The 20,420-nt window shown below is 52.8% G+C and overlaps 6 protein-coding genes across 6 annotated transcripts; 3 read left to right on the forward strand and 3 right to left on the reverse strand.

The window, feature by feature from the left end:
- Nucleotides 1-2,467: 2,467 nt before the first annotated feature.
- Nucleotides 2,468-4,292, reverse strand: J4E93_006289 (uncharacterized protein; the record flags this gene model as incomplete). The annotated part of the gene is made up of 3 exons (XM_049344206.1): nucleotides 2,468-3,663; nucleotides 3,719-3,805; nucleotides 3,857-4,292. 3 exons carry the CDS (start codon nucleotides 4,290-4,292, stop codon nucleotides 2,468-2,470), a joined length of 1,719 nt encoding a protein of 572 aa, XP_049198641.1.
- Nucleotides 4,293-7,950: 3,658 nt separating this feature from the next.
- J4E93_006290 (uncharacterized protein) lies at nucleotides 7,951-10,955 on the forward strand (the record flags this gene model as incomplete). The annotated part of the gene is made up of 2 exons (XM_049344207.1): nucleotides 7,951-8,096; nucleotides 8,252-10,955. The coding sequence occupies 2 exons, from the start codon at nucleotides 7,951-7,953 to the stop codon at nucleotides 10,953-10,955; spliced, it is 2,850 nt and encodes a 949-aa protein (XP_049198642.1).
- Nucleotides 10,956-13,366: 2,411 nt separating this feature from the next.
- On the reverse strand, nucleotides 13,367-13,721 carry J4E93_006291 (uncharacterized protein; the record flags this gene model as incomplete). Its single annotated transcript, XM_049344208.1, has 2 exons — nucleotides 13,367-13,624; nucleotides 13,674-13,721. The coding sequence occupies 2 exons, from the start codon at nucleotides 13,719-13,721 to the stop codon at nucleotides 13,367-13,369; spliced, it is 306 nt and encodes a 101-aa protein (XP_049198643.1).
- Nucleotides 13,722-15,565: 1,844 nt separating this feature from the next.
- J4E93_006292 (uncharacterized protein) lies at nucleotides 15,566-16,437 on the forward strand (the record flags this gene model as incomplete). Its single annotated transcript, XM_049344209.1, has 3 exons — nucleotides 15,566-15,772; nucleotides 15,930-16,196; nucleotides 16,255-16,437. The coding sequence occupies 3 exons, from the start codon at nucleotides 15,566-15,568 to the stop codon at nucleotides 16,435-16,437; spliced, it is 657 nt and encodes a 218-aa protein (XP_049198644.1).
- A 340-nt stretch (nucleotides 16,438-16,777) lies between these two features.
- J4E93_006293 (uncharacterized protein) lies at nucleotides 16,778-17,295 on the reverse strand (the record flags this gene model as incomplete). Its single annotated transcript, XM_049344210.1, has 2 exons — nucleotides 16,778-17,019; nucleotides 17,073-17,295. 2 exons carry the CDS (start codon nucleotides 17,293-17,295, stop codon nucleotides 16,778-16,780), a joined length of 465 nt encoding a protein of 154 aa, XP_049198645.1.
- A 930-nt stretch (nucleotides 17,296-18,225) lies between these two features.
- On the forward strand, nucleotides 18,226-19,876 carry J4E93_006294 (uncharacterized protein; the record flags this gene model as incomplete). Its single annotated transcript, XM_049344211.1, has 2 exons — nucleotides 18,226-18,336; nucleotides 18,386-19,876. The coding sequence occupies 2 exons, from the start codon at nucleotides 18,226-18,228 to the stop codon at nucleotides 19,874-19,876; spliced, it is 1,602 nt and encodes a 533-aa protein (XP_049198646.1).
- Nucleotides 19,877-20,420: the final 544 nt, after the last annotated feature.

Here is a 20,420-nt window from a genome sequence, read left to right on the forward strand (position 1 = left end):
AAGCCACGCGATGCTGTGGAATGCTGACACAACCTCGCTCTTCGTGTCAGCTGCAGGTCCGTGGAAGGACGTCAGCCAACAAGGCTGCATATGACCCTTTCCGGATATCTAGTTCGCATGGACAAGCAATCACGTTTTCTACGTAGACTAGACTGGGAATATTGATGGCTTGCGTCAACCGCCACGCGCGCCCTGCCTCGTGGACTGGGTCCAGCTAGCTACGCTGACATCGGTGTGAGATTATTCGCGAATAACGGTGTAGGGTTTGACGTCTACATCCCACGAAGCCAGTGATGCACCCCGAAATCTGGCATTTTCACCGGCATTATCAGGATGAAGGACGTTCCATGCAGGTTGCATATGCAGGCACCATCGTACGAGTAGTGGTTCATGGCTTTTGTGTTGCATCGCGAGTCGCGTATGTATCCCTCAGGGTCGGACTTATATCCATGTTCAGACGACAGATATATGCGAAGTACGTACCCAGATCCGGTATGTACCGGGAAGAAGAATACAGTACATCACCAAGTGAGTAATCGGAAAGTAGATCGGTGGGTGGCCTCGGAAATAATCAGAGGCCTATTTACGACTCAGATGCGAACGGTCTGATGGCTCTAGACTCTGAACTCTGGAGTCAACGGGTAGCTGCTGTAACCCTATTGTTGTCCCCGGGCTTATCGCTGGGGTTTCTGGGATCATGTGGTTGTAGGGGACATCGGGTCAGGCTGGAATAGATGACGAGAGGTGTCAGGATTGCCCTCTCGACGTTCGCCTTGCGTGTGTGACTACGTATACCCTCGATCTGTGACGTTAAGTAACCCACGCGGTTGGGTGTCAGGCCATGTGCGCAACGTCGCGCACGATTTTACGACATCGGTCCTACACTGAACCATGGAAAGAAATCGACATCGTCTCAGGACCATGCTTTCTGCTCCTCTCGTTCATCCATTGAGACCTAGTGCCAGGTACCGCTGCGCGTTTCCTCGAATCAGGCTATATATTCAGACCTTTCCACCGGGCCTTTCGGATTATAACCCCCAACTCTGCCTAAGAAGCGTGGGGGGTTGCATTCCAGATCGTCAAGGTCACAAAAGGACCGATGGCGTGCCGTGATTTCCTGCTTTGTCGCTGTTGAATCCGCATAGCTGGTATCAACGTTCGTCATTGCGCCGCTGGGGAAAGTGTACCGGTCCCATCGGATGCGGGTTTGGGCCGGACGAACGTAACCGTAACCGCCCTCCCAAGCCGCGAAACAGAGATGTGCGACAACACCCCACGCATGCCGTTTTTTGAACCTGGTACCCTGGGCCGATCTGCCTAACGGCTTGTGTCGCTTTACTGTGGGCTCCGGCAGTGCGAGGAAGGATAACTCTTCTCATTGTGGATGCTTACTTTACTCGCTTCTGAAAAGATGTTGATGATCACCGCCCGGTTATATGCACATGGACTTTCTGAGTTCTGGCTGCATGCTGCGCGCTCGAGTCATGAATCCTATGGCGACGTTAGGCGACGAGTTCGTTCCAACGAGGTCGCGGAGGAAGCTCGCCAAAGCGTTTGATTGCTGGTACGCGGATTGGAGGAAGAACGCGCCCGCAGGAATCTAGATGCTGTGGCACGGTTGGTGCTTACGGTTACAGTGTGCGCCAGCGCCGCACTATAGCTCCTCACCTTATCACCGAGGCAGATCGTGATCGCCCATTAAGCCATGCGTTCCCTGCGACGCTGCGATGGGAGCTGAGTGAGCGGAGTGGATACCAGCGTGTATTTCTGTGCCGTGAGGCTACCTGCATATATACGTGTCGTCATCGTACTGAGAAATAAGAGAATGCCGGCCTGCTATCGGACCTATTTCAACAAGTGCTGCAATGCCATGTGTACGAACATGCCTCGCCCATGCAGGGTTGAGTGCATCGCGATCTGACATGCACCGCCCAAAGCCAAACGCCGCCCGGCTGAACACACGGGCTGTGTGCGAGACAAAACATTGCCAAGAACAAAACTGTGCCCCAAAAATACCCAAGTCGAAGTAAATGCAAATACATGCAGTGCCGTTTTTCCCATACCAATAACACAATACCGTCGGGAAGCACACCCATCCAATGCAACCTAATCGTAAGGCCGTAGTGCGTCGTTGCCGGTCCGAGCCTTGTAAACCGCCCTCCGACGACCCACCAGATATCATGACTCCTTTTTACGCCCGTAGAAACACCGATTGAATAAGGAACCCTAAATGCCAAGTCCGGATCTCAAAGGTCGTGTTGTACCTCCACATGCCGACGCTGTGGCATCGCCATGAGAGCCGTGCGCAAGGACCCGAGTCCCACGCCGACCAAGCCAACAAGCGACAAGCGACGTGATAACAACTCTCCTATGGTGATGAGCCGAAATTGGTGAGTGAAGATCCCATGCGGAACGTTCACAATCCGAGTGTTGGCAAAGAAAAACTCTTTCGTGCGTCCTGCAGGGCTCACGTAGCGAGAAAGTCCCAGCCCCGGAGTTTTATCAGTCTCTCCCAATCCCAGCTCTCCTTTTGCACCTCTGGGTCGGGGGATGACATCAGCTCCCAGACCTGGTCGACGACTTCTTTCGCGAAGCCGATGTTGCCTAGGCCTGTGCAGGCAATGAGGCCGTTGAACGCCCGGTTGATCTCCACACGTTGCTCTTCCTCGAATGCCGCGCACCCAATCAAGAACAGGGGAAGTAAGACGTTACTCTGAACCCACCCTTCCGCTGGTAGTTCGTTGATGTATCGGATGCCGTCATCAACGGCGCTCTTGATAAACGGGTGTGGTCTTGAGTCTTTCGTTGTGCGATACAGATAGACCCATGTGGCCTGGCGATAGAGCATCGAGATGGTGTAGCGTGGAGAGCCGGGTGGATGAGGGCATACCCATCCGCGAAGGCCGGCGTCGATGGCGTGGGCGGCGAGTAATGCCTCGTAGTCCATGACAGGCTCCTCTTTGTCGTCAATGCGACTGCGTATTTTTCGTCGCAGGTTGCTGATCTTGGATATGAAGCCGAAGAGTCCGTCAGAAACACCGATCAATCCCGCGGTCTCCGGGCTGATCTTGAAAGGGAGGTTGAAGTCGTCCATCATGGGGACCTCGGTGCCGTCAAGGGAGGTGATCTGACTAGCGATCCAGTGGTAGTAGAAGAATTCGTCGAACAGCGTCTGGAACTCCGGGTTGGAAGACTTCTGTGTCATGGCGATCTGTTTTGCTGCTATCATGTGCATCCGGTATTCGCCGGAAGTGTTACCATCGCAGATGGAGTGCAGAAGATGTAGTAATATCTGAGCAACGTTAGAGTCCTCGTAGACCATTACACCACCTTCACCAGCTTTTTGCCGTTCAATGTCATGCTTGAGAAGCTGCAAAGCCTTGCCCCGGTGAAAGACCTGCCTGTCCTCGTACTCCTGTAATGGGGTGACCGAGTACATGTGAGAGGCCGACAGGCACAGCACGGAATGCATCAGGCCTTCGTGTTGAAGTGCCATGGGCAGTAGGATCTTGGTGAAGGGGTTCGAGGACTTGTCCCCATGTAGCGTCAGGACAGCACTCGCTCTGCTCGAGAAATGTTGCAAAAGCTGACGGTCAAGATCATTCTCGACACCTTCCATGAGAGGCGGGAGGTCAAATTTGACATCAGAACTTCGCTTCCGAGCTGTTGGATGGTTAGCTTGGCCCACTGTCAAAAAGCAAACAAGCAGACGACATACCTTCTGCGGCCCGTTCCTTGCCGCTCTTCCAGATTTCGACGGGCTTGTAGCCTTCGCAATGGATGTTGTTCTTCTGGCATGACAAGCCTGGACAGCATTAGTGCCTACTTCATCACCGCGACTCTAGGGGACAATTACAGAATGGCTTGGTCTCGTCGCACTTCTTCTTCCTTTTCCGACATGTCGTACAACCCGTCTTCGATCGGGCTTTCGCTTGCTTAGCAAGAGTGGTAGGTGAGCGAGGAGGGTGTATCCTGGGTCGGCCTCGGGCACGGCGTATCCGCACAGGTTCGGTCGGGGAGATGGGTGTGTCTTCCGGAGACGCCTCTTCCTTGACATCGGCCAACTGAAGTTCCGTCTCTTCCACCTTGGGCACTACTTCGAGGGAACCCGTTCGTACATCTGAACGCTCCTCTGATTGTGATTCCGAAGGGCTGAATATGTTCGTGTCGAAGTTGGGTGTGGTGAACGGGGAGTCGCTGGCGGACGACATGGAGGGCTGGGGCGATGAGCTTGTGCTCAAGCGGTTGCGAGCGCCTGGCGGCGAAGGGCCGAAGGAAACGGTCGAGATCATTCGAGCCAGAGTTGGGAAGGATGTTGGACTACTGGTGGGAAGAAGCGCGCATTGGATGTCCAGTCCGTTCTGCGCGCGAGTGGTAACACGAAAGAGTGATGTTCCTCAAGATGCGTCGGAGCCGAGCACGATTCAATGCGGCGAGTGGCAACCAGGGGGTATCTTGTACTTCTGCCGTTCAATGCTAAGCAGAATAGTACAAGTGGTAGAACGACGCGGCAGCTGTTCCAACGAGAGTAGAGCAGAGTGTCGCAGAGGGGTCCAAGCGGTCCGCTCCTGATGCCTCGAGCGATCGCACGGTAGGTTGCGTGAGAGCGGGGGAATGCGTCTTTAGCGAGTCGTGGGCGTCCGCGGAACGTCCAATAGGATCTGGGTGGAACTAACGGCAAAACTGCGTCGTTCCGAGATGAACGGCTGAGCTGAACACAGACCCGGTGCGAGAGCAGGGGTCGGCGAAAGCCAGTTATGTTGGAATTGGAACGGGGTAAGCGGTCGATGTCGATGCCGTACACCCAAGGGGGTTGTGAGTAGCGTGGGCGTGCGGAGAAACGACAGAAGTGTGTGTGAAGAGATCTGCTTGAACGAGTGGGATTTGTCGCTAGGTATTAAAGTGCAGCCTGGATAGCTTCGAACCGGGTTGCGCAGCAAGGTAAAGGCGAGAGGATATAGTGTGTTCAAGTAGCGTCGCAGGGACGACACCAATTCGCCTCTAATGATGGTAATGGAGGATAATCCTAGAACGAGTCCACTGGTCCCGCTGTAACCATCGCACTGGGCCGCCGTCGACTTAAAACAGTGAGTAGGCCGACGCTCGATGTGAAGCACCGGGCAGGCGAAGGACAGTGTTGACGACAACCCAAGACGTAGCGAGGGCTGCAGTTGGCTTCGTGAACAGTCGCCGGTGTGAGCGCTAAGTCGTCTGGAGGCTGTAAACCTCGTGGAGCATTGAAACGTGATGTTCCTAGTGTATGTATCGAATGGTGCATGAATCGCTTTCGAGCGGCTTCATATCTTGGTTCGCAGGCCTAGCCACTCCTCAGATCTCGTTGGCTGCACCACCTTCAGCTCAAGGCGGACAATTGGGGATCAGCAGCAGGTCTTGTGCAAACACCGTAGGGCCCCTTTCTCGGCGAGGCACTACTTTGATCGATCAATCGCTGACAATCAGATTCAGTTCGCCATGTGCTTGACTTGCTCCATGTGCTATTCATCATCACCACACAAACGCCATCATTTCACGGCCGCGCACGCAAATGGCTAGTCGGTACGCGATACTTGAGGCGCCCCTAGCCGATAATCAGCCCCACGCTAGGATGCCCAGCCCATCGTGCTACATCTCCGCGATGTCTTGTGTGTGTGACCTGACGACACTACTTCTCCACCTTTGCGATCCGGTCGAATCGGACCTTGTCATCTGGTTATAGAGAGTTATTGAGCGCAGCCGGCAAGACGATCTTAACATGCTGACAACCCGGCCAGGCCGCATTGAGTGTTTCCAGCATCAAGCCACACCTGGCACGTCAGGGATTGCGAGGCCTGAAGATCATCACAATAATGACAGCAGCGTCTGGTAGGTCCAGCGATTAACGGCCGGCCAAAGTTTGTTTGAGATGTCATAAGCTCGCATACACCCTCCCCGCAATTGGTAAGCCTATCAGCAGGTCGCGATCCCAGCCCTGCAATATTTGTCGTTGGGTTGGGCTTTTTTTTTTTCGCGAGCAGTATAGATGTCAATTTCAAAGCAAGGGCTTCCGCTTTTTGAACTTGATGCTTTCGAAACCGTGGTGTCGCGCGGTGGACTTCCCTGCGTGCTGAGGATCTGGTTACTTTGCGGCCGGAGCGGGACGACGGGCACAAAGGCACGCTCCCAAAGCTGGCTCCAGGCGGGTTTCCGCAGTACCCTGACTTCGGTCCCAGCCGAAAGCTTTGACGGACTCGAGTGCAGAGCCCGATAACAAGCCGCCTCTCCTTGCGTGAAGGGATGAGCAGGCATGTTCTCAAGAACCAAGGCTTTTGCAGTCTTGAGTCGCGTCGGAATGTGATTTGGGCAGCATGCTACGGCGTTCTTCGACAACTGCTTGCAAGTGCCTAGACCCACCACCGGCAGATGACCGTGAATCAAGTTGTCGAAGCTCCTCATTTGGCATGATTCGATGAAAAGTATCATGTCTCGGACCCGCCGTCTCATCGCAAGGTGGAGCCTAGTTCCCTTTCACGATCTTACCGTCCCCAATTTGGAATCAGCAGCAGTATTGTCCAAAGTAAATGCCCGTCCCAACGAGTGCATGACGTAGCACACGACTCATTGCGCAGTGTTATAACAACCAAGAGAGAGATCAGATGAACTCAAGAAAGATGGGTCAAATAATTGTCCCTGCGTGGTGATAGCGGCGCCCCGATGGCTGACCGTTGTTAGCCCGTTTTTGCGTATCGAAAATAACGGACGTATGCAGCCGAAGGGGACAGGCGAATGACTTGCATAAGGACCTTAGCGGCGTGCTTTGGCTGCGGGGTCACTTCCCGTCCCATTCGCCAACACTGTTGACGCAGACAACAGGTGCAGACGGCTGCATATGCAGCAAGTGTTGAGCCCTGATCAAAACACGTCTGGTCTGGTGTTGGGCGACTCGCAGTAGTAGTATCAAGGGTTCCATGAACGGTTTGTGAGAACTACCGACCATGCCGTTTGACATCTGTCATGACGTCTTGTCCGGACTTGCGTGGACTCAATATCAGGAGATGATCAGACGTGTTCCTGCCCTGGAGGCCACCCGTGTCTGCTGTACATGAGCCAGGATGAGGTTTGTTGAATGCGCAGTGCGACTCCTGCATGTTCGTGGCGCGGGCTGAGTGCTGTGCATGCCGGTCTCGTTCCGAAGTTCCGCCTTGGATGCTAACGCGACTCCATTTGCAGCCTCATACGAAGATTTCGAGTTGCTACTCTCGAATGTATGCTAAATCTGTCCGGAATGCCTCCTAGCACCCTCACAAGACTTCTGTTTGGTCGATCCAGTGCATGTTTGCTTACCATTCGAAACCTACGGCCGTCTGGGTTTCCCAGCGGATGCATGTGCGGGCGGGTGATCGACTAAATTCGAAAAGTACGGGACTGTTTGTTGCCGCTGTCTGCGAACACGTATGCGGCGGGGCCTGCTTGACTCTTCCAGGGTTGACTTGCAGTACAAGTTGCATACCACAGGCAGGAGCTAATGAACCACACCAAACGAAAACCAGTAGACGGAAACGATGTGGGTGTAGAAATGCTTCTAGCGGCCGGTGTGCTGCGAGGGCTTGGTGGATATGTTTCGAGTTTACCTAGGTAGTTGACAAGCTCCGCCGCAGCAGGTTATTCGTAGACTCCAAAACAGCAGCCTGCGGCGTTCATAGTTGCGAATGGTCATGGAGCAGGCAATACGTCGCTCGCGGTCGTTTTCGAGGTCTGGACAGCAAGGTGGTGATATTCACGTGACTTGACCACAGACGCGCGGATCAATTGGTCCCCGAGCTCCGACGCGCTTAGACGCGTTCAGCCATGTTGTCACTGCCCAAGCATCAGCTATCGAGGAAACATCACCGCCTCAGCATTTCAACCAGCGTGCGAACGCCATGCGCACAGTACCCTAGAGTCGCCCAATCATACTGAGTAGCGGCTGCAACTATGTTCAACTTCACGCCCCTACTGGGCGCACAGAGCTCCTCACCCGCGTCGCAGTCATTGCTGGAGTTCGATGGAGGCATACAAATCTTGATCGATGTTGGCTGGGACGAAGATTTCAGTGTAGAGAAGCTCAAAGAGATAGAGAGGTAGGTCCTTGATCTGGTCGCGAACGCGATGTGGAGCACTGCTCAAGTATGTGCTGTCCAAGTATTGCACGCGCCTGGGAAAGACTGGCAGCGGGAAGCAAGTCGCTATATAGCAATACACCGTACATACACGACGACTAATCTAGACAATGCAGACATGTTCCTACCCTCTCGTTTATCCTGCTTACTCACGCGACCACTGCGCATCTCGGAGCCTACGTCCACTGCTGCAAGAACTTCCCTCTGTTCACACGAATACCCGTATACGCGACAAACCCCGTCATATCGCTCGGCCGAACGCTGCTACAAGACTTATACGAATCCACGCCGCTCGCCTCGTCGATCATCCCCGCCGAAGCTCTCAGCGAGTCCGCATACTCCTTCTCTTCGGCGCTCACGGGTGGAAAGAATCCAAACATCCTTCTCCAGGCGCCTACGTCGCAAGAGATTGCCGATTACTTCGCCCGTATCAATCCGCTTCGATATTCCCAACCGCATCAGCCCATCCCTTCGCCGCATTCACCTCCGCTCAACGGTCTCACCATTACCGCATACAGCGCTGGACACACGTTGGGAGGTTCAATATGGCATATACAGCATGGAATGGAGTCGGTCGTCTATGCCGTCGACTGGAATCAAGCCAGAGAGCATGTCCTCTCCGGAGCTGCGTGGCTCGGAGGGCCTGGAACTGGTGGCTCTGAAGTTCTGGAACAGTTGCGTCGTCCAACTGCCTTGATCTGCAGTAGCAAAAACACCAGCATGGTCAAGGTGGCTAGATCGCCCAACAAGCGAGACGAGGCCCTCCTTGAGATGATTCAAGACACAGTAGCGAAAGGCGGAACCGTCTTGATCCCCTCAGACTCGAGTGCTCGTATACTGGAACTGGCCTATCTTCTTGAGGAAACATGGGAGCGGGAGGCATCAAACACGGAAGGAGGCGGTTCACTACAAAGCGCAAAGGTCTATCTTGCGAGTCGAACAGGTGGCGCAACGATGCGCTACGTACGGAGTATGTTGGAATGGATGGAGGAGGGCATTGTGAAGGAGTTTGAAGCCAGCGCTGCGGATCAAGATCGGAGGAATAAAAGCGGCAAAGAAGAAGATCGCGCCAGAGTCCCTTTCGACTTTAAACACATCACGCTGGTTGAGCGTAAGACCCGCGTAGCTCGCATGCTGGGCGCATGTGGACCGCGAGTGATACTAGCAAGCGACGCGACGCTCGAGTGGGGATTCTCCAAAGATGCCATTCGGAGTTTGGCAGTCGACGAGAAGAACTTGGTCATCCTCACAGAAAGAGCTGGCCAACTGGGCGCTCAAAAGAAGGGTCTTGGCCGATATCTCTGGGAACTGTGGAACCAGCGCAATGCGTCGCCAGGACAGGACGCCCCTTCTACAACCATAATTGACGCTGCGGGCGATCAAGCGCCTCTCAACACCATACGGACAGTGGCACTAGAGGGAGACGAGGTCCCGCTTTATCAGCAGTTCCTTGCTGGCCAGAGACAACGGCAAACTACCATGGGCGGTGACAATGCAGCGATGCTCGAAACATCCGCTGATGTCGTCGACGACCGATCGTCCACTGAGTCGGAGAGTTCGGAAGGCTCTGGTGATGGATACCGAGGAAAAGCACTCAACGCGACCGTTGCTCTTCAACATGCACGAAACAAGCTTGGCATGACAGACGCGGAGCTGGGTGTCAACGTACTCCTACGCCGCAAGAACGTTCACGACTACGAAGTACAAGGAAAGAAAGGAAAAGAGAAGATGTTCCCGTTCCAGGCCAAGAAGCGTCGGGCAGACGACTTCGGTGATCTGATCCGCCCCGAAGACTTTGCGCGCGCGGAAGAGGAGGACAACACTGCTGGGGAAGCTCTTCGTGGTGAGGGAACGAAGAAAGAGAACGCTGTTGGCCAGAAGAGGAGATGGGACGACTTGCTGAACAATACCGACACTAGCAAAGCCAATGCCAATCAAAAACGACGGAAAGACAAGGAGGCTCGAGAAGGCGAGGACGGAGAATCAGACAGCGAACCAGAAGACGACCCAGACAAAGTGGAAGGTCCTTCGAAAGTCATCATTGAGCCGGAAACCCTGGAAATCCGGTGTCGCATCGCCTTCGTCGACTTCTCCGGCCTACACGACCGCCGCACGATCCAGCAGCTCATTCCACTTATCAAGCCTCGCAAGCTCATCTTTGTGGGTGGTGAGGAAGGCGAGACTCTGGAGCTTGCAGAGATCAGTCGCATAGCGCTGAACGCAAACACTGATTCCGCCAATGCCATCGATGTTTTCACACCCACAGTCGGCGTCATGATCGACGCGAGTGTCGACACGAACGCCTGGAGTGTCAAGCTCAGCCGCAGTATGGTGCGCAACCTTCGTTGGCAGAATGTTCGCGGCATGGGTGTCGTGGCCATCACCGGTCGCCTCGCAGCTGCAAGCCTCGAGCCTGAAGTCAAGGAAGAGGCAGATACGCCCGCGAAGAAGAAGGCGCGGCTCGACGCCCCTGCCGTTCCCGTGTCTAGCGACAAGAATGACGATACACCCATTCTCGACGTCGTTCCCACGAACATGGCCACCGCCGTTCGATCTGTCGCGCAACCTTTCCACGTCGGCGATCTTCGTCTTGCCGATCTGCGGAAGCTCATGAATGCTAATGGCATGCAAGCGGAGTTTAGAGGCGAGGGTGTGTTGGTCATCAACGGAACAGTAGCTGTGAGGAAAACGGCTACTGGTCAAATTGAGATTGATGGAGGGGCCTATGGTAATCTGGATCCAAGGAATAACGATGCAGCGACTTTCTCTAGGGTCAGGAGGCAGATCTACGAGGGCTTGGCTGTGGTTGCTGGAGGTTGAGCGATCAGATATATACATTAGATATGATGTTAGATATCCGTGGATAACGATACCTTATTCACTGCTCAAAGACAAACGGAACATCACGAATGAATGAGGTACACACTATAAGGCTTCTATAAGACTCGTGCTCATTCAGGCAGGTGCATTATCCAGACTATAGATACAAAGTCACCAAGGAGTATAATATGAGCGACCGAATTTAATGATTCGCCTTCACCAGTGTGAGGCGGATGCTTAGAAACTCAATGGCCTAACATATTAGCCAAAAATAAGTTAGGTTTCCTCGCTGGTGAATGGGCTTCATCATCGGAGCAAGGCTTTGCATAGCCTCCCTTGGTATCGCAAATGGATTTGGGTTGCGCATCCGTTTCTCTTAGCATGCGTTTTCGTGTCACTTCCGCCCAGTTAAAAAAGGTCGCTCTCGTTGAACAGTCCGTCGATAAGTGTTGTACGTGTTGGTCAGAGTTGTCATACAGCATGATGTTCGCTCATGTTAGCCAATCAGCCGAAGGCAACAGTCTCTTTGGGGAGGCACGAATAGCTTGCGGTAACGCCAGCTCGGTTACTCAGGCTGCATGTGGCGGCTGCCACGTTGAAGACTGATCGAATGTGCCTTCTAATCTAGTCACTTCCTGCCATTATCGCCACCCCTCTATCGTCGACATCACTTTCCTATCGTCCAAATGCGCCATCATTAACCAGCTCCCGACTGTAGCTACATGACCGTTCGTTCATCGCACGACGCCTCAAACCACGTTATCACGTCGTGATCGTTCCGTCGCATACAAAAGCTGTCGACTGGCATCAGTCCCTCCAAATCGCTCTTCATGCGCCTCCTACATTTTAGAAGCGGTCATCTTAGCCTAATCGAGTTCCATGGCAAAGAAATCCCACCCTACGGCATCCTTTCGCATACGTGGGGGTCAGATCTCGACGAGGTCAGCCTGAGAGACATCGCAGATGGAGTTGCTCTGGAACATATCACAGCTGGTACAAGCCGGAGCAAATCAGGATATACTAAGATCCTCTTCTGTGCAAGGCAAGCCGCCAAAGATAATCTAGCATACTTCTGGGTTGATACCTGCTGCATCGACAAATCAAGCAGCGCAGAGCTCTCAGAAGCAATCAATTCGATGTTTCGCTGGTATCAGGAAGCGGCAAAATGCTATGTCTATCTGTCTGACGTTTCAATCAAAGATACCAGCTCCTTCTCAGCCAGCCGATGGTTCACTCGCGGATGGACACTACAGGAACTTGTTGCCCCGAAGGCGCTCGGTTTCTACTCAGTCGAGGGCGAGCATATCGGTGATAAATCCTCATGGTTACAGGAGATAGTGAACATAACGAGGATACCGAAGCATGTCCTTCAGGGTGGTAATCTCTTTGAGACCAGCGTTGAAGAGCGATTATCGTGGGCAGATACGCGTTCAACTAAACGAGAAGAGGACCTCGCGTACTCTCTTTTGGGCATATTCGATGTCCATATGCCGCTCATATACGGTGAAGGCAGAAGAAACGCCTTCTCAAGGCTCCAAGAAGAGATATTCAAATCTCGAAGCGGTGAGGCACACTCCACAGGACCCCATCCGTTGCAAACCCAAGCGGTTACCTACTAGCCAAGAAAAGAGCTAACAGCTCATACAGCAACGACAATGACGGTGGAATCTAGACGCATGGGACCAGGTGGGGTTCCGCGGTCGCATAATGCAAACAGTTGCGCACACATAACAGGGCGGACTGGCAATATCAGAGTCGGCGGTCGCGCTGATAATGTCAATACCGGGATTTCTCTTAGAAGATTTGTAAGTGTAAGCTTCTTGAACTCAGGCTTTGCTTGAATGTACTCCCACATTTCCGCCGCGAGCGAGCTCTCAAGGTTGACTCCGGCATCATCACGTCAAGACAAACAGTGCACATCTCTAACACTATACTAGGCATCAGACTCATCCTTTTCGACAGAAATCTCCAGAGAGACTGGGTCTGTGGACGTAGGCCTTGATTCTAGCGACATTAACACCGGAATTATAATCTGGTGATCAAATGTCGCCGATGTGGTTAATCCGTATGGGAAACCCGGATGTATACTATCCATACCGCTAGCAAGATATTTACTAAACATGTAATATCAGCACATACGTCTTACAGGTTCGAGAACTGAAACTTACAAAAAAGCTAAAAGGAAAAGCATGTCCAACGTGACCGAGAATGAGACATCTGAAGATGCAAAAAGGAAGGAACAAAAGCATCATATGCAAACTAAATGCTGTGTTATTCGACGTCATGAATATCGTTTACTACATGGATACCTGTCACGACAAAATAAACATGGATATGATATACGACCGCTATATTTGCCTTCCCAGCTTGGCAGGTTGAAGAAGCGTCAACGAGCTAGATCGGTGGAGCATTTACTCTTCATCGATGATACCAGTCGACGACACATTGACATTGTCGCCGGTGATATTTCCAGTGTATTCCATTCGCTTCATCCCCGTTTGGTCTTTCCTGACCACGATCCCAGTGTTGCCATTGCTAACGCGCTTGTTCGCAGCGATACTTCCAGACTCCCCCACGAACGCATTTCCAACCTTATTTCGTATTCCAGTGGTAATACCATCCACAGTATTGCCTTTCACATCGCCTGTCTTTTTAATGATCTTTGTGTCCTATCGCTGTGTTAGCAACTGGTCTAGAGACAGCAGACATATTCCTTACAGGCTCGTTAGGCCGCCTTGCGTTACGTTTCTGGTCATCAAGACCCATGATTTGCTGTACGGTACAACTGTGGATGATTTGATGCTGGCGCTGTCCTGGATAGATGGGAAAGTAAGAAGGCAGAACATAGTTTGCACTCGCGATGAGAGCGCGTGGTATATACCTATGCCTTCCGGCTCTATTCTATCAGGCTGAAGGGACCTCAGCTTGCTGCCTTGAAGCGCTGGTCCAATAGTAGACCTAGGCTGGTCATTCAGATATTGTTTTGCTGCCCAACTCGCCAACGACCAACACCAAGTGATCGGATGTCGTCATGTGTAACCTGTACAGCCTGCACCCCATGGACGCCCCAGAGCCTAGTTCTTTGGCATAAGACCGAGCGTATGCCTCGTCCTCGGGGGTCCTCCTGATCTAGCCACTTAGATTGCGCATCATTTGAGGCTGTGCATCCCGAACTGGCCTATCTTCGTGAACCTGACAGCCCTTGAGGGACCTTTTCTCTGCTCGGCTAACCCTAGAAAGGTCTGCTGCTGTGGCGCAACTCCCATGCGCCACCGCAGACCTTCAGGAATCGGGACAATCCGCGCTGACACGCGTCGCACAAATGGTTTATATGCTCACCCCTGGACGCACCTGGAGCCAAGATCCCAATTTACCTCTAATCACACATTTCTAATTCACTCCGTCCCATCTCCGACCTTCGTACCGAGCTACCAGCAAGAAGGTATCTGCGTGTGTACGACTTCGCCACCATCACCTCCTCCACTATACCATCGATCGAATACGCATCGCGAAAAGGCGATCCTGTTTACAAAGATTGGTAGACCTTCTGGTCCAGCGGAATGGTCCTATTCAAGAGCGCTTGGGACCGAGACTTCCTGATCACTGTGGTCGCAGTAGTCGGAATAGCAAGTCTAAGTCTGGCATTGGTGTGGGGCTCTCGCTGTCCTGAGGCCCCTCCTGTAACGCAAACCAATAGCACTGGCCCTACAGGTGATATCACAGCGGGTCACGACATTGGTGCTGCCTCCACTGGCATTGGCAAGCCGCCGTCGTCATGACCGTGCCATTATGGCTGGCTGTGGCCGTGGAGTTGTGGGCAAGCATGGCCGTGATGCTATGGATAAGCATTCATGTATGACATCCCTCTTCCAGCTGCAGACGAGTTCAACTGACTGTGCCTCGGGAGGAAACAAAGGCTTATGTCTGGCGATGTTGTCAATGTGGTGTGAGTACCCCTTCCCTAACAGGTCGCGACTGGATAGTGAACTGACATCCTTTCTACAGTACTATAGCACGTTTGTCCCCGTGCTTCCAATGCGGCGATGTAATGGCGGACGGACCAGGCAATCAGAATGGGTTTTACGAGCGCGACCGTGGGATTAGTGCCTTACCACGACTGAGTTAGCGGAGGGTGTGGATACATACATGTCAGATAACATATCGGGGTCTTGTGTAACATATCCTTATCTGTTGTCATTGTAAAACTTGATTATGCGCCAGCCTGCGGCTTCTCTGTTCGGTCTTCCCGTGACACGGATGCGCAGCCTGTTATGACGCGCGAGAGCGCGTGCACTTCTTCGAGCAAGCCTGCAAGCGTTGAGTTGCGCGCATCTGTGGTACTGGTTTATGGCGCATCACAATATCTGTTTCACGACTTTTGTGCGAAGGGTTGGCATTTTCCTAGGTAATGTTTAGGGTTGGGTCTCGTTGTCGCACTTGCCTAGATAAGCGCACCGATGCCCCCACACCCCTCCCTCAAATTGAAGTGCAGCAACTGCGCCACAACTGCATAGCGGCCAAGTCTTTAACCCAACGGGTTGCGCAAGCATTTTCCTTCTATGAGTCTTCTCTAAACGACTGCGCAAAAAACGAGCTCGACCAGACACACTATGCCGTCCAGTACTGACGAGGCGCAAGCCCTGGGCCATTCAGAGTTTTGGGACCAACGGTACGCAAAGGCCGACGGGACCAAGCCAACACACGAGTGGTTTCGCGCTTTCGAGGACTTAGAGCCGTTCTTCCAGAAGCACCTGTTCGACAAGACAAAGGAGGAGGGGAAGGATGGAAAAATTCTTCATTTGGGCAGCGGCGATAGTGTAGGTTTCCCCATCATCAAACTGCGCAACGCCGTGAGCAGCGCCGAATTCATAACCCAACCGATGATAGCCTTTTTTTTGACATCGGCCTCCAACCTCTATGAATGGCAAATTGTTTTCTGTAATTACATACTGTGAATGACTAACCCGTCGCCAGACCGTTCCATACGATCTCCTAAAACGAGGCTACACGAACCAGCTCTGCATTGACTTTTCCTCAATAGTCGTCGATCTGATGAAATCGCGGCACTCAAATGAACCTCAAGTAGAGTGGATAGTTGGTGATGTACGGGATATGAAAGGTATCGACAGCAACTCTGTGGATGTCGCCTTTGACAAAGGCACGCTAGATGCCATGATCTACGGCAGTCCATGGAGTCCACCCGAGGAGGTTATGGAAAACAGTGGCAGATATCTTAGCGAGGTGAGTAGATGAATTAGGCGTAAGTTTGGAAGCCTCGACTTATGCTAATTGCACAAAGGTATGGCGGGTATTGAAAGATGACGGCGTCTTTCTCTACATCACATACCGCCAACCACACTTCATCAAGCCTATCCTGAACCGGGATAACGAGTGGGATCTTGAGATGGAAATTATGGGTGGAGGCGACACTTTCCAGTACTTTGGCTTCATCCTGAAGAAGTACACCGCAAGCGCAAAATGAAAATCCGACCGACGGGACTGCGTTTGGAGATGAGTCGCATCCAAAGGGTCAAGATGGATCAAAAGTATGAGAACGCTCGATTTGTGGGTCCACCCCAAGAGACGTGTCCTGTCTTGAGTTTTCTATTAAAGTGATATCAAGATTTACGATATTTGCAGGATGAAGACGAAGATGAGCTTCCCCGTAGCCCAATGCAATGGCGGGGTTCGCTAGTCGCACAGACCACATTGCTCTCTGCTCTTTCTCTTCCCCAACCCTCTTCCCTCTCAACCATTCTCCACACTCAGCTATTCTCCACAGTGCATTTGGAATTGACTGAACTTTCCTCGTTTGCCACCATCTACACAGACACTGTCTTGCATGAAACAGTCGACTTTCCATCCTTGAACCCTGGCGTGCATACGATCGGTGCGGAACTTTCGAATACTAGCTCGACGCTTCCGTTCTTTGCGCCATGAAACTGGATGTTCGCGCTCGCGTTCGCCGCATTCATGCCGATTCCAGCGCCGATGATGATGGCTTCCGGGGTCATGTTGAAGCCGCTGCCGAGACCGAAGTCGCTGGATCCGGCTTGAAGTCCGCCTGTTTCGCATACGTTAGCCAGAGCAGGTCGCATAGGAATGTAAACTACGTACCTCCATAAGAGACGTCGGCTTGCCAGTTGATGCCGCAGCCTACACCAATCTCGCCGAATGGTGAAAGGTTGCCTGCCGCAGCGACGTTTCCGAGTCCGCTAGTCGATGTGACGTTTTTTGTCAGACTCGTAATCTCGACGCCGTTGGCTCTTCGGTGTTGATGCGGTGTTGCTGATGCGAGCATCTGCATCGCAAGGAACGGTAAGACGAATTGGGCGAACATGATATCGATGACGTTGACGATGCGACGCGGTTTCAGAAGAGGAGGACCGATGTATATATAGAGGGAGAACTGCCGTTGGGTAAGGCTGCAGATAGTACAAAGTTGTACTTATAGTCGGTGCTTCTCAAGGTTTGATGATCAGGGGCCCGGCGAAACTGCCTTCATCATTCAGGCTATTCATCAGTTCTGTGCTTCTAGTCGACTTCCATTTGTTCTACAGTACCTCCCGGACGATCCGGTAATTGCAATGGCGAGTAAGAACCGCCATTCGGTCCGCACCCAAGTCTGATAGGGGGCTTACGGCGCGTTAGCAGGAAACCTAAACTCCACGCGACGATGGCAACTCTATTTTGACAGCCGCGAGTATTTTTGTATACAATGTACTGACGCTCTGCTGAACATGGAGAATGTGTTTCGCGATGTTGTGGACAGACGCAGGGTCGCAGACTAATTGACATCTAGACAATACGCTTTCGCGTTCGGCGAGTTCTCGGGCCTTCTCCAGGAAGTGTTGGGCTGTACTACCGGCCCTCACGGGTCTAACCCTGCCGTCAGCGATGCTGACGTAGATCACGGTTCGTAGATGGTAAACTAGCTGTGTCAGATTGTGCACCGCCAGAGGAGGCGCGCCACCTTGACCTGGTATATTAGGAGCTCTGCTTATAAGGCTGGGCAGTGCTTATTCGATACCTCACTTCAGTTCATCGCATCTCATCCAAGATGTTCACCCCTTTGGTCTTTGGTTTGCTTCTGGGAGCGGCGCGTTCAGTCGTAGGTGAAGAGTCGAATGCACCCTACCCGACAGCCACGAACGGTTCTTACCCCACAGGAAACAACGACTCATGTCTCCACACTCATGATGGAGGGTTCACCCCAGACTTCTACCTTTCGGTTACATATGAGAACCATACTGTAGCATGCCAGACTCGCATGTCTGCGTTGGTAAACGGTACATCCCCAGGTCCCGAACTACGTCTCCCAGCCGGTAAGACGAGTTGGGTGCGAGTCTGCAATGACATGGAAGACTACAACACAACCATGGTACGAAAAACCTAGACTATACCACATAACAGTAGCTAACACGCATCAGCATTGGCATGGTCTCAGTCAACGTACTGCACCTTTCAGTGACGGTTCACCTGTAAGCCAATGGCCGATTGCGCCTCATAGATGCTTCGACTATGAGATTCACCCCGAGGTTGAGGATGCCGGAACCTACTTCTACCACTCTCACATCGGCTTCCAGGCCATCTCTGCAGCAGGGCCTCTCATCATCGAAGACTTTGGTCCTCCTCCGTTTGAGTACGATGAAGAGCGCATCGTCTTCCTCCAGGATTACTACAACAAGACTGATGAGGTGATGGAAGATGGTCTGGTTGCGACCCCGTTCAAGTGGACTGGTGAGGTCAACGCAGTGTTGGTAAATGGTGTCGGTGTTGCCAATGGTGAAACAGCTGGCGAGGGCAACTGTGAGCTACCAGTCATCGAAGTCGAGCCTGGCAAGACCTACCGCATGCGCTTCGTAGGTGCAACAGCCATATCGATGGTATCGTTCGGTATCGAGGGCCATTCCAAGTTCGACGTTATCGAAGCCGATGGTGGCTACACGCAACCCCACACTACAGACCACATGATGCTTTCATCCGGCCAACGCTTCGACGCCCTCTTCAGCACGAAGACAGCAGAGGAGCTCGGCAATCAAACCGACTACATCATCCAGTGGGAGACCAAAGACCGACCTGCAATCTACACCGGCTTCGGTATCCTGCGCTACCCAAGCTCAGGACCCAAGATCACTACCGCACCCACCGTCGCCCCTCTAACCTTCACCAACGCCACCTACGACTTCCTCGAATACGCTCTCGAGCCCCTCGTTCCCAACAACTTCCCTAAGGCTTCCGAGATTACCCGCCGTGTCCACATCAACAACGTGCAACTCAAGCAATCGACCACAATCTGGCAACTCGACGGCCTAAACTGGACCGAAGAGACCACCGCCAACAGCCCGCCCTACCTCGTCGACATCTACAAGAACGGCCCTGCAGCTATGCCGAACTACACCGCCGCCATGGCCAACGGCGGCTGGGACCCATACACGCTAACCTGGCCCGCCAAGCTCGGCGAAGTCATCGAGATCATCCTAGAAAACACCGGCTCTCTCGTCGACAACAACGGCGGCTTCGACTACCACCCTTTCCATCTCCACGGCGCACACTTCTACGACTGCGGCAGCGGAAACGGCACTTTCGATCCTTTTGAGAACGAGAAGAAGCTTGAGAACTACAACCCCGTCAGGCGCGATACTACGAACCTGTACCGCTACCGTTCCAAGGGTACTGCAGGAGAGGAAGGTGGGTGGCGCTGCTGGAGACTGAGGGTTCTGGACCCGGGCTGCTGGATGCTGCATTGTCATGTGCTGCAGCACATGATTATGGGTATGCAGAGTGTGTGGGTTATGGGCGATTATGAGGATATCGCGCGCATTCCTTACTCGGGAGCGGAGGGTTACCTCGACTTTGGTGGTACCGCGTATGGTGGTCAGGATATCTCGCCCGTTGCTTATCATAACTGGGATGAGTAGGCGGAGACTGAGGTTTCGCTGTTTCCAAGTCTGGTTTCCTTTTCTTAAGCTCTATAGATTAGTATCTATTAAACTTGATCGTTTACCTATATGTTGTTCGTGTGGTCGAGCTTCTCTCTGCGCGCTTTGGCTTGCCGTCCGGGCTCGTCTCCGTTCCTTGCTAATCGCAATTCAGGTCGTGCGCTTGCGATGGTGAAACTATCTAGTTAATTCATGCGATATGCATGTTTTTTCGCAGGAGTGCCATGTCAACAAATGTACTCTAAGCTGGCGCACCTGTCAGGTGTTTGAAAGTTACCCGTGGACCAGGCTGGTCTTGGCGCGCAACCGAGCTCTGACGCGTCCACCCGTGGACGCGTCTTCTGGTTCAACACGGAGCCAACGACACCACCTACCCACGAGCGACACCATTGATTTACACAACACGATGCGGATAGCAGATGTTATCGTTCCTCGGACCAAAAAGCATCAAAATCATCAGCTGTGAATTACGGCGAAGTGACCAACGGTTAGCGTGCAACGAGCTAGCTGCTACCGCTTTCGG

The sequence above is a fragment of the Alternaria ventricosa genome, assembly GCF_023758065.1.
Source record: "Alternaria ventricosa strain BMP 2768 chromosome Unknown scaffold_10, whole genome shotgun sequence".
In the NCBI taxonomy this organism is placed as follows: domain Eukaryota; kingdom Fungi; phylum Ascomycota; class Dothideomycetes; order Pleosporales; family Pleosporaceae; genus Alternaria; species Alternaria ventricosa.